The sequence below is a fragment of the Eurytemora carolleeae genome, unplaced genomic scaffold, assembly GCF_000591075.1.
Source record: "Eurytemora carolleeae unplaced genomic scaffold, Eaff_2.0 scaffold1015, whole genome shotgun sequence".
NCBI classification, from domain to species: Eukaryota; Metazoa; Arthropoda; class Copepoda; order Calanoida; family Temoridae; genus Eurytemora; species Eurytemora carolleeae.
This window is the reverse complement of record NW_019396955.1, coordinates 71,725-86,863: the sequence shown is the minus strand read 5'-3', so window position 1 is coordinate 86,863 and position 15,139 is coordinate 71,725. Positions and strand designations below refer to the sequence as shown.

Below are 15,139 nucleotides of genomic sequence, written 5' to 3'. Positions count from 1 at the left end.
TATTAATCTCCAGATTAATTAACCGATTGGGATTAAGGATATCCCATTCTAAAGTTTTCAGCTCAGCTCAGTTTTAATATACTTGAAACGGATCTTGTCATTGTATTGTCAAACCAAAAAGTATGGAACAGAAATTTCATTAATCGTTGAAATCTGAACTTGGTGACGGGAGGGAGGAAAGGCCGCCAAAAAAGCTTAGAAAATAAATGAAATTTAATTACAGTCTCAATAAATTAAAGGTTCAGCTTTTTCATGGACTTTTTAGAAATTGTGCTCTTTTACTGCGAGATATTGGATACCACTGTACTTCACAGAGAAAGAGAAGGGATACATGCTATGTTTGTACCAAAACTGAGACAAGGGGAGGGCTACATGATAAAGTTTACGCACTACAGAGAGTGCGAGGAGAGGTACATAATATATTTTATGTACTGCAGTTGCAGAGGGAGGGGGAGGGTAAGTTTTATGAGCGAAATTGTTCGAATATATCTTGCAATAAATATCTACTATAGCTTTTACAATAAATACTTGTAAAAGACTAGCACACTATATATCTTCGTCTTAATGGTGTCACGTTGAAGTTACTGTTCTTCAATTAATAAAATAAACACTAAATTTAAATATTTATTGCAAAATCAATTTTTTGCAAAAAATGTACTTAACCTTAATTGTATGTAAGAAAAACTGGGAATATGCGAATTATCTTTAAAAGGCGTCTGTGAAAAAACGAATGCAAAATTTCTTCTCGAAAGGCTTTCTTAAGAGCTATAAAAAGTTACAATCGAATGACTGGAAGTAGGTCTAAATATAGATTTAGTCTGGTAAAGGAAAAATAGGGCATTCAGGAATGAGGAGTAGGTATAAAGCACCACTTAAAGCAGCAGACCAATACTTTTTCAGTTATGTCCAAAAAACGATAGCTGGAGTAGGGTTAATTTGAGTTAATTCACATACGGGGGTAGGCGATTCTATAAAAACAATGAAGAAAACTTTCGATTGTAATTTTAATTTATATCAAGCTTTTGAAAACAGCAAAGATACACAAAAACATGGAAACAAAGATAAGCTGTCAATTTGAAAAGCTCTTTAAACTTGGATAAAAAGTCGTCTTCGTTATATTGACAAATCTTTCTGAACGTTTAACCATATAAGTGTGTTCTGCAAAGCATGAAAAAAGACGATTTTTATGCAATTATTCCAAGTCTAAATACAGGGTGTCCCAAAAAACATGGGAATTCAGTGACGAATTCGATATCGTCTTTGTTATGAATTATAGCATTGTAATACCTAATTTCAAAAGCCATAATATTATTATGTCTGCTAGAGTTTATTTTATGAAAAGGGTAAAAGACTAAAGATGTGCCCATAATGTCTCCGCAAGATGAACAGTGAAGACGGACAAGTTTACTACGTTTGCATACTGTAATTTTCTTGTTTTCTAAGTACAACCGTATGCAGTCAAAACATAAACAAAATGTGAACATAGCAGACGGAACTCTTACAGATTACAGCGTTCTCAGTAGGTATCAAAGAATTATCTAAAAAGACGATATCGAATTCTTCACTAAATTCCCATGTTTATTGGGACACCCTGTACGATAATATGATGATGCTATGGAAACTTACCTAAAGGGTATCCGAACTAATTATCGAGTTGTTTTTTCGGATATAAATAGAGGTATATCTACGGTGATAACCAGAAAACTGTGAATTAGGAAGACGACTTTTAGACTCAGCATGAGTTTACAGAGTCCAATATGCATGGGATACAGCAATTGTGCAGAGTTAACAGACCCAGTTCACTTTCTTAGTGATTTAATAAGTTATAAGCAAAACTATTTGCTTTGTAACAACATCAAATACACTTAAGCATTACTATAATGTCGTCTTCCTAATTCATTATTTTCTGGTTATCACTGTATAGTAAATATAACGGGAAGAGATTAAAACATTCCTCGATAAGTTCTAATTTCAAATGTGCCCTCACGAGCCATTTATAATGCTGTACTTCATGATACCCTGCTGCCAGCTGATCTTATTGATAGAATAATTCAGTTTAAATGTTCAAATTCTCATTTACAGAAATTATTTTTAGCAGAAAACAATAAGGTTTAATGAATTCACCATTCTACAACATCCTCAGAGGACCAAGAAAATACTAAATAAATTTCGAATGAAAGAATCAGAAGAGATCCTTTATAAACGGTGCACCAAGGGCACAACTGCAGTACTTATTATTCCTAAAACATTCCAAGATGAATTAAAGTTCCTTAGTAATAAAGAGCTAAAAAATTTTATCAAAAGAGAGACCAAGTTAAGAGGAGGTTAAAGATAATAAAATTTCTTGAAAAAAGACTAAAATCAATTTTTTTCATCAAGAAATAGTATTAAATGATGTCAGTTGATCAAGTCCGTTTTTAAGAATATCTGAAGAATGTTTGTCAACATTTTTTTTGTGGCTCAGATGATCTATAAGCTGAGATAATTATTGTGATTCTGCCAATTCAGGCCAAATCTGCAAACCACTAGATCCCTGTTATATTGTATTTCAACCTGCAGGTTGATTGTTAACAATAATAACATTAAAAATAGGGATTCTCCTATAAGAGCATCATGATCAGCAGCAGCTTAGAGATGATGTTTTAAACGATGTTTATAGGTATTCTCCCAAGGGCGACTTCCAAACTGAAAATTTAATTCCCAAGTGGCTGCTTCCCAAATGTGCGATAGGATGGGCAAGGGGACCGAGAGCTGCGGCTGAACACGCTAGGGGACCGAGCGACAGACTTGGGAAGTTGCCGCTTGGGAAATTGCAGAGTTGGCTAGTTGCCACTTGAAAAGTACCTAACATCTTTTAAACTACTCGATCTGTCCTGTTAACGTTCATTCTTAGTAAGGACACAAGTTTAGACCTAGATTCAGTAGAGATTATTGGTCCTGGTTCAGTTCCATGGAGGAATTATTTGTAAAGAGTGTTTTGTTATTAGACTTTAGCAAATACTCACGTTTCTAACCTAATAATCTCTGGATTAACCGAGAAAAATTAATATATTGATAATAAATCTGTACTAGGGGGCGGTGCCCCCTCCCCCCTCGTAAAAGACTTGATATAACTGTTCGTTTTACAATCTTTATAGGGAAGATTTTAAGTTTTGCTTCACAACCTGGACTCCTGAGCTGTCAAAGTTTTTATTGCAAATAAACGATAAAAAAGTCTACTTCTGTAAAATAAACTGAGTATCACGGTTTGTTTGATTTTCCTAAAATTTAGATTTGTAAACTAAGAGAATGTTCTTAGATTGGTTAAAAGTTCTTAAATAAGTAGAAGTAACTATTGTTCTTAGCTTAGTTTAAACATTCTAATTTGAGTTGGCCGACCTACATGGGAAAAGGCGCAACGCGGAGTTCCTAACAATGAGGTTGAAAGTCCTACAAAGTTATCATGGAATTGAAATCCAAAGAAAGAAAGATTGTTTCACCCCTTACATAGTATTGTAAAACACAATTTTAAAAATTGCTCTTTTTCAGAAAATATCATTTATTTAATTATTTTAATCTAGGTTTATATTTCTTTGTATGGAGTTCGTGAAAATTCAAGCTTTCTCCTACTGAATCATTATATACACAGAATATAAGAATTCAAAAAATAAATTAACTTAAACTTAATCTTTCTGCAAGATTAGGTTTCTCCCTATATAAATATAAAAACATTAATTAACGCTCAGCTCAGTACGTGGTATGTTAACCACTAAAAATAATTAAGAAAATGTTTAATTTGAACAATATTTATTAGTTATAATATTTAAGGTTATATATTAACAAATAATACAAAAGAAATGCCGTGGTTTTCCTATTAATAGGATATGACTTCAGAAACAACCAAAGAGCGCCGAAACAGATTGAGAAAAAGTTTTTAAAAAATTCAGTTTATTTTGTTTTCAAAACGTCTCGACAAAACTGCTAAGTATTCCCCACATGTCTAAATATATGAGAAAAAAATATTTTCTTTGGTTCATAATTAAAATTTGAATCAAGTTGAATTCTACCTAATATTCACAATTTCCGAGATTCTACAAATATTACGGGAACTCTAGACCAGAAGATGGTCTGCAAACACATCTACCCGTTTCAACACAAAATTAGTTGAAATGATACAAAAAAAACTTCAATAAGTAAAAAAATCTGCAAGAATTTTCCTGGTCCGAGACAACCAACTTGTATTCGGTAATTTTCACAACGTTGTCAATTGTCACTAAAACGGTTCTTAGATTTCTTTCACCAGCTTATATCGAGATTAACAAGTCACTAGGTATTGCTTAATTGTTTATCAACGTTGCCTTGGCACCACAGGCAGTTTAGAGTATATATAGGCAGTTGGATTGAGGACTCAGCCTTAATAAGGCCTGGCCCTTTTTAGGGAATGATATGCAATATTTGGCAAAAATAAGTCCTCTAGGTCAATTCTTAAAAGTAAAGCTGGTAATTAAGCCTCATTGAAAAATGCTAGATTAACGACAGATATAAATACGATTTAACAAATTGGAATACTAGCACTTGTAATCACTGAAATCTTTGATTGGCTGGAGGTGAAAATCCGCAAATCTACTTTTCCCATTTTGGCGGGAAAAGAAATGTCTGCAAGATGGCGGCTGGCAGCTGTTTCACAAGATTGCAGGAATAATTACTGTCCATCCTGCATTATATTGTGCACCTGTTCCAGCTTATATGCAAGTCGGAGCTTACAGCTGAACTCATCTTCCTCAAGTGTCACCAACAGCTGTTCATTGTACTTAACAGCGTACCTGAAAAGAAAAAATTTCAAAAACTCAACAAGGCATCAAATCATATATAATTCTTGAATAGTTAACTAAAGATGGAAGCCCTTGTATTGATGATATCGAATTCAATGCTTGATCTCCTCTTTTAGTTAATCTGCAGACTAATTTAACCTTTATCTTAGATCCAGGAAAGTGTCTAAAATTCAGCCAATCAGAGTGTCGATAGTAGAAACCGAACAGCAATCAGAAGCCGGGAAATTTTGCACCCAATTAATAGAAGAAACGATTAGTCGGAAACCAGCATGGATATCCAAAAGGAGGATTAAGCAGAAAATCAAAAGTTTCACAGTGGATATCGAGATTAGACGAACGGGATTAAGGCTATTTAACACAAGTGTTGTCAGCTCTGGTCCATGTTAAATATAAAAAAATGTATAAAATATTTTATCTTGTATTGGAAACCTACAAGTGTTCTGAATCTAATAAAGTAAATGTTAGAGGAGACCTATTATTGCTACTAGCTAGGTCCTGAAAGTTTCTCCAAGATAAGATATATTTCTTATCTAACACCAGGGGTGTAGAATATATCTCACAACATTAATGGCGCAAAGGCTGGAAAAATATTTTTAAATGATGATTAAAAATATTTTTCTAGGCTTCGGTTCGCCATAATCTTTTAATTGCGGCTCTTATTTTTGAGCACCTACTCGTTGTACAATTTAAAAACTTAACTGTAACAAAAAAGTTCGTAGATTTAATAATATTTTTTCGTGGATTTCAAAATTTTACTAAATCAAAAACTTTTGGAGACAAATTTGTGTAATTCTGAGCATCCATGGGTCTCAATAATTTTGGGTCAGATGGGTTCAGCCGTTTTGACGTTATAGAACACAAACAAAAAAGCAGACAGGAAAAAAAGTATATATAGAAGAAGTGAAATTTAAATAATAAAAAAACATTTTTTGTTCTTATTTAAAAAACTTACGAGTATAGTTCGTATAGAGCAGAGTTGAGGTTAAACTCGTTGCTGTGCAGTCTACTCTCCTCTGCCAGCATTGCGTTCATGTCCTGATCACTTATCACGGGCATACACTTAATATCCTACACACATCAATCAATCAATCATCCGCCAGCAAATTTTTAAGTATTTATTAAGATGACAATTTTCGCCGTAAAAGAAAAGTTGAAGTAAAGTTCAGGTGAGATTTTAGCAAAGTACAGATCAAAATCAGATTAAGTTTAAAATTTAAGTTTAGGTTTTGCTCCTTCATTTATTCAAATTCATTTATTCAAATTCATTTATTCAAATTCATTTATTCAAATTCATTTATTCAAATTCATTTATTCAAATTTATTTATTCAAATTCATTTATTCAAATTCATTTATTCAAATTCTTAAAAATGTTTTAGGCTAAACTCAACTAAGCAAAGCTATGCTAGGCTCAACTCAAGTTTAAGCTTGACAAGGCTAAACTCAACTTCAGTTTAAGCTTGAGTAAGCTAAGCTTAACTGCAGTTTAAATTTGACTAAGCTAAACTCAACTTCAGTTTAAACTTGACTAAGCTAAACTCAACTCCAATTTAAGCTTGACTAAGCTAAACTCAACTCCAGTTTAAACGGACTTAGCTAAACTTAACTCCAGTTGAAGCTTGACTAAGCTTTCAACTCCAGTTTAAGCTTGACTAAGCTGAACTCAACTCCAGTTTAAGCTTAACTAAGTTAAAGCTCAACTTCAGTTCAAGCTTGATTAAGCAAAGCTCAACTCCATTTTTAGCTTGACTAAGCTAAACTCAACTCCAGTCTAAGCTTAACTACAGTGTAAGCTTGACTAAGCAAAGCTTGACAGTTTAGGGTTGAGTAAGTTCAGCTCAACTACAGTATAAGCTTGACTTGGTTAAGGTAAGTAATTTAAGCCTAGTATACCTGGTAGTATCTTGTGACCCAATCCTTATAAATAGGAATATCTTTAGCATACAACAGTTTACTGCTTGGACTGTCTTTCCCTAGAAATATTTAAAAATTAATAAATTGTAAAAGCTGTAAATTTTGATAGAATTTAATATTACAAGCGTAAGCGTAATTTCAAGTTAACCTCCATGCAACGTTACACTTTGAACTTGTGACTTATCATCGAGGGCGGTGAACTCTTTATGTCTATTTAAGCTCTAATTACATAAAAAAGGGCTGTGCGCTAGCGTACAATTTGACTTTAAATGTGTGTCTCCTAAATTCCGATTATTTCATGTCCAATGCGGATTTCATAAATTTGAATACAAATATTTATTTTCTAGAAGTAAATATAAACAACAGGTTGTAAGTTTCCAACAGATCTGGAGAGTTCTACAAATTTGAGGGTAACTTGAGCGGACGCCTATAGTAACCTTTAATTAAAACAACCAACTGTAAGAAGACATTGAAGACTATAAGATAACACTATATAATCGGAAGGGCAGAAGGGCTAGAGGACTAGAGGACTTTAAGGACTTAAAGGAGTAGAAGGGCTAAGGAAAAAGGACTAGAAGGACAAGGACTATAAAGAGTAAAAGAACTATAAGGAATAGAAGGACTAGACGGACAAGGAATAGAAGGACTAAGCACTGCAAGGACTATAAGGAGTAGAAGTACTAGAAGGACTAAAAAGACTAAGAACTAGAAGGACAATAAGAACTAACTATAAGAACCAGAACTAAAAGGACTAAAAGGACTAGAAGAACTAGGGAAAACTGAATGAATTGGACTAAAAGGACTAGAAGGACATCAGGTTGACCTACCCAGCTGATGATCTGATGTACTGCAAGCATCCATGAAGGTTTGTGCAACTACACTGAGGCATGAGTCCACAATATTAGATTTACCGAGATCAAACACAAAATCAGGATTCTTAATCAAATTCACCCAGAACCTTAATAAATAACAAATATTTAAAAAATGTGATCACATTTTTTCGACTTTTTGGGGGAGGACAAGGTTTTATAAAGATCCGGTGTTCATTCGTTTAAACATATCATAGATTCAACCTTTAACTTAGTATTTTAATAAAAAAAGAGATTAAACATTAAAAACAGAGAAATATGTCAGATGTCAGACACTTAACAGATAGTTATTCCGAGATTCTTATTATTAGTTTGGTTTCAGCAATAATTTTAGAGAATCAAATAAATGGAGAATGAAAGCTTGCAAAAGCTTACAGTGCAATAAATATTTTAAGTAAATGCATCGGCACAGAAGAACTTTCGAAATTCAAATGTTTAAAATTATAATTTAACCCAGAAAGAACTGTCAAAATATTGAGGTTAAAAATCCACCAAACCTGAGCGGAAGTGAGTTTGATTTCCACGTGTGCACTACTTCCGGTTCAGTTATACCGTGCTGAAGTGCTTGGTCGTCCAGAAAATCAAACAGATACTGAAAATAACAAAATTCAGATTAAAAAAAGTTGTCTATTTTCAAAAAAAAATTATTTTAGTCACCTTTATAGCTAGTGGTAGAGCGGAGCCCCTGTGTGCTGTGCTGAATATTGTCTCGAAAAGATCATCTACAAACTTCTGCATGGTTCCCTTGGTAGCGAGAAGACGGGTCAGATATATCTCCGATACCATCTTGTTACTCCTCTCATCCTTCGTGTTGTCGGAATCATGGCGCACAAGATGCCACATTTTTATTCCTAAAAAGCAATATTTTTTCAGTATTAATTTTTTCAAAAATGGCGACGGCATTTATGAAACATGGCGACGACAATTTGATTGAAACGGGGCCATTTAATGCAGACTTAAAGAATAGAAAAAAGTATGGGCTTTTAATTTTTTTTTGTAAAAACCAACCGGCCTTTCAACCGTTCTGTACACTGTACAGTGTACATGTACAATTGTACAATATCCTACTGAATTATGTGCATTTTCAGAATTCCAAATAAAAGCAAAGCTCTTATCTAAAAGATTTCCCCGTATCATTCTTGGACATAAGAACTGAACCATGGACAAGTTTCAAATCAATCAGAGCTGAAAACTTTAGATTAGGATATCCTTAGTCCCAATCGGTTAATTAATCTGGAGATTAATCACGATAGGAGAACAAGCATTTTTTAATCTGGAGATTAAGTAAAAGAGTGGATCAAGCATTAATCCCGATATACACCATCCAAAAGTTCCCAGCTCAGACAAAACCTTTGCCCTTAAAAGGTCTATACTCTATATAATAACCTTCTAAAAGTGGTTTCTTCCCGTCCTTTTTCCAACCCTTTTTCTGGCTGAGCCTGCCATTTTTCTCTATAAATACACTTGAAAGCTAGTGTTGATAAATATATACCAATAAATATTCCACAGCTTATAGTTATATAGAATATTCATAACAAATGCCCGTATTCAAAAATAATATTTGCGTTATAAAATATTAAGATATTCGACGACCAGATATCAAAATAAATATCTTAAAAGATGACTTGACGATCTTATGACCAAGTAACTTATTGACCTGGTGACCTTTTGACCTGGACTTACCTGACTCATAATCATGGTTTAGCGGCGATGTTGCGCGTGATAACGGCGGAGAATGACCGCCACCGCTCATCTTGGACATATTTAGAGTTTCGTAAGCGTGGTAAAGCTTCCGATCAGATTTATCCGACATCGTGCTGAAACAAGAGAGATACAATTATAAAAGTCAAACGAAAACTTTATAAAAGATTGTTGTCGTATTGTCGGTACAATCGGACAAACAATGAAAAATACATATTTAAATAAATTCCAACCTACCTAATATTGTACATTGAAGACTGTTTAGGGATTAAGGTTAAGAGCGCCCCCTCAGGTACTCTAAAACACAAAAGAAAATATTAAAAAATAAACTTAAAATTGATTTCAGAAAAAAACAAGTATTTTCTAAACAAACTGTACAGTGTACTATCTAAATTGTACACTGTACTGTCAACTGAATATTTGTTTACAAAAAATCTAAATGTGTGAACCTGTAATGATTGAGTGTATTGATCCTCTTCCAATCTCCCTCCGTCTTAGTTGTACTGTCCTCGTCATACAAGATTAATCGTCCTGATTGTCCTGTTCTCCATTCTAAATATAACGTCCTATAATATTAAACTTCCTGATTGTTCTGTTCTCCATTATGAATATAACGTCCTAAAAAACCGTCCTGATTGTCCTGCTCTCCATTCTAAATATAACGTCCTATAATACCGTCCTACAATATTAAACGTCCTGATTGCCCTGTTCTACATTCTAAATAAAACGTCCAATAAAATACCGTCCTATAATATTAAACGTCCTGTTCTACAGTTTAACTATACCGTCCTATAATGTTAATCGTCCTGTTCTACAGTTTAACTATACCGTCCTATAATGTTAAACGCCCTGTTCTACAGTTTAACTATACCGTCCTATAATATTAAACGTCCTGTTCTGCATTCTAATTATGACGTCCTACTATATTAAATGTCAGTAATACAATATCTATCTAGTCGATATCAACCTTAGGTATTCTATAAGTATATTTGAAAGGAGGAATCTCTAAATGTTGAATTCAAAATATTTATGATTTATGGTGTTAGGATAAAATATATCTATATCCATTATTTAAATATAGGATATTATTAATGGTTTTATATTATTCCAACCTTTTATTTTGGAAAACTTAGAAAACGTTCAATTTTAGTTAACAAAACCTCAATTTCTGGACATTGTATATTGGGGAATATATATAGCGGGGGATTTAAGGATTTTCAGCTTTTGAGGGATAAAGGGATCATATGCATTTATGTAGGGACATTTTAAAAAAATTAAAATGTTTATTTTTAACTAATTTACAGGGAACCCTTGGGATATAATCGTTTTCAGATTGGTTGCGTATTTACTGAATATGATCTGTTGAAACCTACTACTTCCTAACAAAATTGTATATATAAATATATGAATTTTCGTATAATTAGTTTTATATCAATTTCCCGAGACAGGAACATCAGATAGATGTCTTATATGTATCGTTTAACGCCTGAGATTCTCAGGTATCATCCTATACCCCCTTTCAATTTTCCTTTACAGTCCCTTTAAGTAAAAATTTTAATTTACCAAAAAGTAGTTGTTCCGAATATTATCACCTTTTAAGATGAAAATACACGAGTTTATTCACAAAAACAAACTATGGAGGCGGGTGGTTACTTTACATAACTTTCCCAAGGGAGTTAATATCAACCCTCTGTTGGGGAAATCTTATGTCAGTTATGTTGGTCAACAGGCAGTAAAAAATAAACCGACTCTCTATCCGATTATGAATGTTCATAAAAGATATTTTTACCAAGATCTAAATCTGAATGTTTAGGTCTCTGAGATTGGCTCAGGGCTCGATATATGGTGTCCAGACTTTTATCTTTAACCTGAAACAAAAATAAATAAATTTATAAATTTCTGAAAAATTAGTACCATTCAAGTGATAATCATAAACCCTAATTATAACTTGGTACATTTTTTAACTATAACAACAATAACTTACTTTTCATAAAAATATTTTTGGAGTTTTAACACGTCGTGCTAAAATAATAGTGTAAGTTTTATGAAATATCTTATTTGTTGACATTTAAAATTAAGAAGTTTTCTTGAAATATTCTTAATTTTTTTGGGAAAAGACGGAACCAATGAAACTATAAATAACCTTGCCATAATATAAAGATTAAAGATGATTTAACATTATAATACGTCAAGTGACCAGAGCTGAAAACTTTAAAATGAGATATTGTGGCGCCCCTGGATTCCTGGAATGCAGTACACAGCATATTCCATACTTCACATGTTATTGTTTAGATTATGATATACTGCATCTAGTATAAATACTGTTTTTGATAAATATATATTCAGTCAGTTTATTTGGTCTTATTCATTTGGTCTTATTCATTTGGTCTTATTCCTTTCGTCGCTACAATATCCTTAATCCCGGTCACAGTATCCAATGGACACACTTTTGATTTTCTTCTTAAACCGTTCTTTCTTGGATATAGTAAAGAAAAATCAGAAACAGGTTTTTTAAAATTAGATATTCCCTTCCGTTTCAATATATTAATCTTAATTGGCGCGCAAAATTTCAAATTTATCAGCTTCATATATGCGACTCTGATTGGTTGGATTTTATACACTTTTCAGTATACAAGTTACAAGATTAGGTTAGTCTCGATACTAAGAAAAAGAGAGGATCAAGCATTAATCTCGATATCCACCATTCTAAAGTTTTCAGCTCTGGAATGATTAAGTCCACATTGGTTTCATAAAAATAAAAAATGTATATTTAAACATCTATCCTTTGACCTGAGTGATGGTATCGCAGTCTAGAACCCTGACAGGAATATCCATATTATCTGCCTGGGGATCCAACCCTGACATGTAGATAGTCTGCGGGGACATCGACACAAATACCGTCATCGCACGATAGTCAACCTAAAATAAAGCATTGAGGTGTTTTCGTAAAAATAAAAAAATATTCAATTTAGATATTTTTTTAGATAAAAATTAAAATTATAAAAAGATACAAGAATCAAAGAATAGGATAGATTAAAGAATAGAATGGATCAAAAAATGAATTGATTTAAAGTAGTATGAAAGAATGAATGAAAGGATGAATAATGAGCGAATGAATGAATATGTGAATGAATAAAAGGATAAATAAATGAATGAATGAATGAATGAATAAATGAATAAAAGGGTGAATAAATAAATTACCTGTTGTCTGATTAGTTTCTCCTCTGAGAGTGAATATCTTGCCTCGTGTGTAACATAATCTACAGGTCCTTTACCGACCTTAGCAAATATATATGTAAATAATTTATCTGTGTTGGATATTTCTTAAGATTTTTTTAGAAAATGAAATATTTGCAATGCTAGTTTAAAAAATGAGTACAAATTAAATCAGTGTGCCCTTCTTCACTCCCCAAACTTAAATGAAAAATGCAAAATCAGGTCTGGAGAAATGTCTTATAGTTTGTAAATGTAGACGGTATGTGATAGAAAAATCTTGGAATTATAATTTTTAATCAAAACTGAAAATAGGGGAGTAATAAAAAATGCAAAATAAAACAAGAACTTATCAAAGTGAGTTCAAAGAAAAGAAAAAAAGATAGTAAGAATGGAAAAACGGGGGTTATAATACCGTCCTACAATATTAAACGTCCTGATTGCCCTGTTCTACATTCTAAATAAAACGTCCAATAAAATACCGTCCTATAATATTAAACGTCCTGTTCTACAGTTTAACTATACCGTCCTATAATGTTAATCGTCCTGTTCTACAGTTTAACTATACCGTCCTATAATATTAAACGTCCTGTTCTGCATTCTAATTATGACGTCCTACTATATTAAATGTCAGTAATACAATATCTATCTAGTCGATATCAACCTTAGGTATTCTATAAGTATATTTGAAAGGAGGAATCTCTAAATGTTGAATTCAAAATATTTATGATTTATGGTGNNATATTTGTTTGACAGTACAATTTCTGTATATATTTGTTTGACAGTACAATTTCTGTACATATTTGTTTGACAGTACAATTTCTGTATATATTTGTTTGACAGTAAAATTTCTGTACATATTTGTTTGACAGTACAATTTCTGTACATATTTGTTTGATAGTACAATTTCTGTATATATTTGTTTGACAGTACAATTTCTCTACATATTTGTTTGACAGTACAATTTCTGCATTCATGGGTTGACAGTTCAATGTCCTACATATTTGTTTGACAGTACAATTTATGAAAATATTTTTTTGAGTTTTGACCGTACAATTTCTCTATATATTTGTTAGACAGTACAATTTCTGCATTTCTGGAGTTGACAGTACAATGTCCTAACACATTTGTTTGACAGAACAATATCTGTACATATTTGTTGTACAATTTCTGTACATACTTGTTGTACAATTTCTGTAAATATTTGTTGTACAATTTCTGTACACATTTGTTGTTTCCACCATTAAATAATACGTATCCAGTATAATCTAGTTATAATATGATTGATATAGATGTGATTTATGATAAAGGATATACTAAAAAAATATTTTTAAATGCTTTTTACTCTCCTACTACTATATTAATTGATATTATGCTCAGATGACTAGGAGTCAGGTAGATTAATATAGATTTTAAACTTATTTTTTTCTTCTCAATACGGATTTTTAGGGGGGTTGGCATCAACCGTTAGGGAAGTGCACAAAAAAAAAATTCGGCCAAAATTTCACCCTCAAGGCTAAATCTTCACTACGCCCTAGGGGAGGCGATGGGGGGGGGATACGGGAGGTTAAAAAGTTAGTTTACAACAAAGGAAGGGAAGAGATCCTACGACAATTCTATTTTTAAGTTTCTGCAAAAGTTTTACCTCGCAGTCGCAGCTCTAATGTTAACAATTTGAGTTTTTCAATTTTGATTTTTTGACGCAATTTATATCATTTAATTAACAACAGAATAACTAGTAACTATAGAAAATTATTAGAATGGGTTGAAATGAAATTTTACAAATGGGTTAAAAAAAATAATAGAATTAGAAAAATGGCATTGCGAAGAAAAAAAACACATGATTAAAGTAAACCAGGCCTGAAAATTTTTTTAGCCACCAACTCACAAAATCAAAAACCTAAAACTTACAGTACAGTACATACCTGATGTTTAATAGCTTGGTAGAGCATGTACAAGGGCTCCCCGGCACACTCGTGCAGGAACTTGTACAACAGAAATGTGAACCAAGCGCTTAACATCTTCTCAGCAACGCTCTCCGTCCGACGAAGAAGGAGCTTGGGGTGAGATTTTCCTAAAAACGATTAATAAATCACTGTGATTCAAGTGGGGAATATATTAGACCCCAGTGACACAAAAGCGCTCACAAATAGGTACGAGAGAGGTGAATAATTTTTTATTTGATTATTTATTGATTTACCCTACTTCTTGACTATTTTTTGAAAGCGTTTTTATGTTTATGAGATTGAAACTAAGTTACAAATAATTTGATTGCTGATGGTATTCAGTTAGACATTATTTCAAATGCTTCTCTACTTGAAATTTCATGTTTGTATCTAAACGATACTTTTTACTAACTTTGTATCATCCAAAATGAATGAGTTATCCATGTTTTTAAACTTTGAAAATTGATAACTTTCGATTGTGGGTTATCTAAGAAAGGTACCGTTGTAAACCTGGCACTCTACTCAATAAACTTCAAAACACTTATGGTTTGAAGTAACTCTGTATAAATTATATTATATTTGTGTTCTGTAGTATCCGGTGCTCTGTCTACAGTAATGTTTCCAAATTCAATTCAATGTTCAGAACCTCTTCTTCACTTCAACAAATTAGATTTGAAACCTTTCCGT

General features: G+C 32.5%; 1 protein-coding gene across 1 annotated transcript in view; it reads right to left on the bottom strand.

Moving 5' to 3' along the window:
• Window positions 1–3,769: 3,769 nt before the first annotated feature.
• The window catches only part of LOC111710482 (plexin-A4), an 82,781-nt gene continuing 71,411 nt past the window's right edge, over window positions 3,770–15,139 (bottom strand). The window contains exons 28-41 of the mRNA XM_023484585.1: window positions 14,432–14,580; window positions 12,495–12,572; window positions 12,084–12,212; window positions 11,083–11,161; window positions 9,743–9,845; window positions 9,531–9,590; window positions 9,276–9,409; window positions 8,979–9,044; window positions 8,250–8,443; window positions 8,090–8,184; window positions 7,551–7,681; window positions 6,703–6,782; window positions 5,764–5,879; window positions 3,770–4,802 (exon numbers count right to left, since the gene is read on the bottom strand). Coding sequence (XP_023340353.1) covers window positions 4,682–4,802; window positions 5,764–5,879; window positions 6,703–6,782; window positions 7,551–7,681; window positions 8,090–8,184; window positions 8,250–8,443; window positions 8,979–9,044; window positions 9,276–9,409; window positions 9,531–9,590; window positions 9,743–9,845; window positions 11,083–11,161; window positions 12,084–12,212; window positions 12,495–12,572; window positions 14,432–14,580 — 1,535 coding nt within the window. The 3' untranslated portion in view covers window positions 3,770–4,681. The remainder of the gene's footprint in view (window positions 4,803–5,763; window positions 5,880–6,702; window positions 6,783–7,550; window positions 7,682–8,089; window positions 8,185–8,249; window positions 8,444–8,978; window positions 9,045–9,275; window positions 9,410–9,530; window positions 9,591–9,742; window positions 9,846–11,082; window positions 11,162–12,083; window positions 12,213–12,494; window positions 12,573–14,431; window positions 14,581–15,139) is intronic.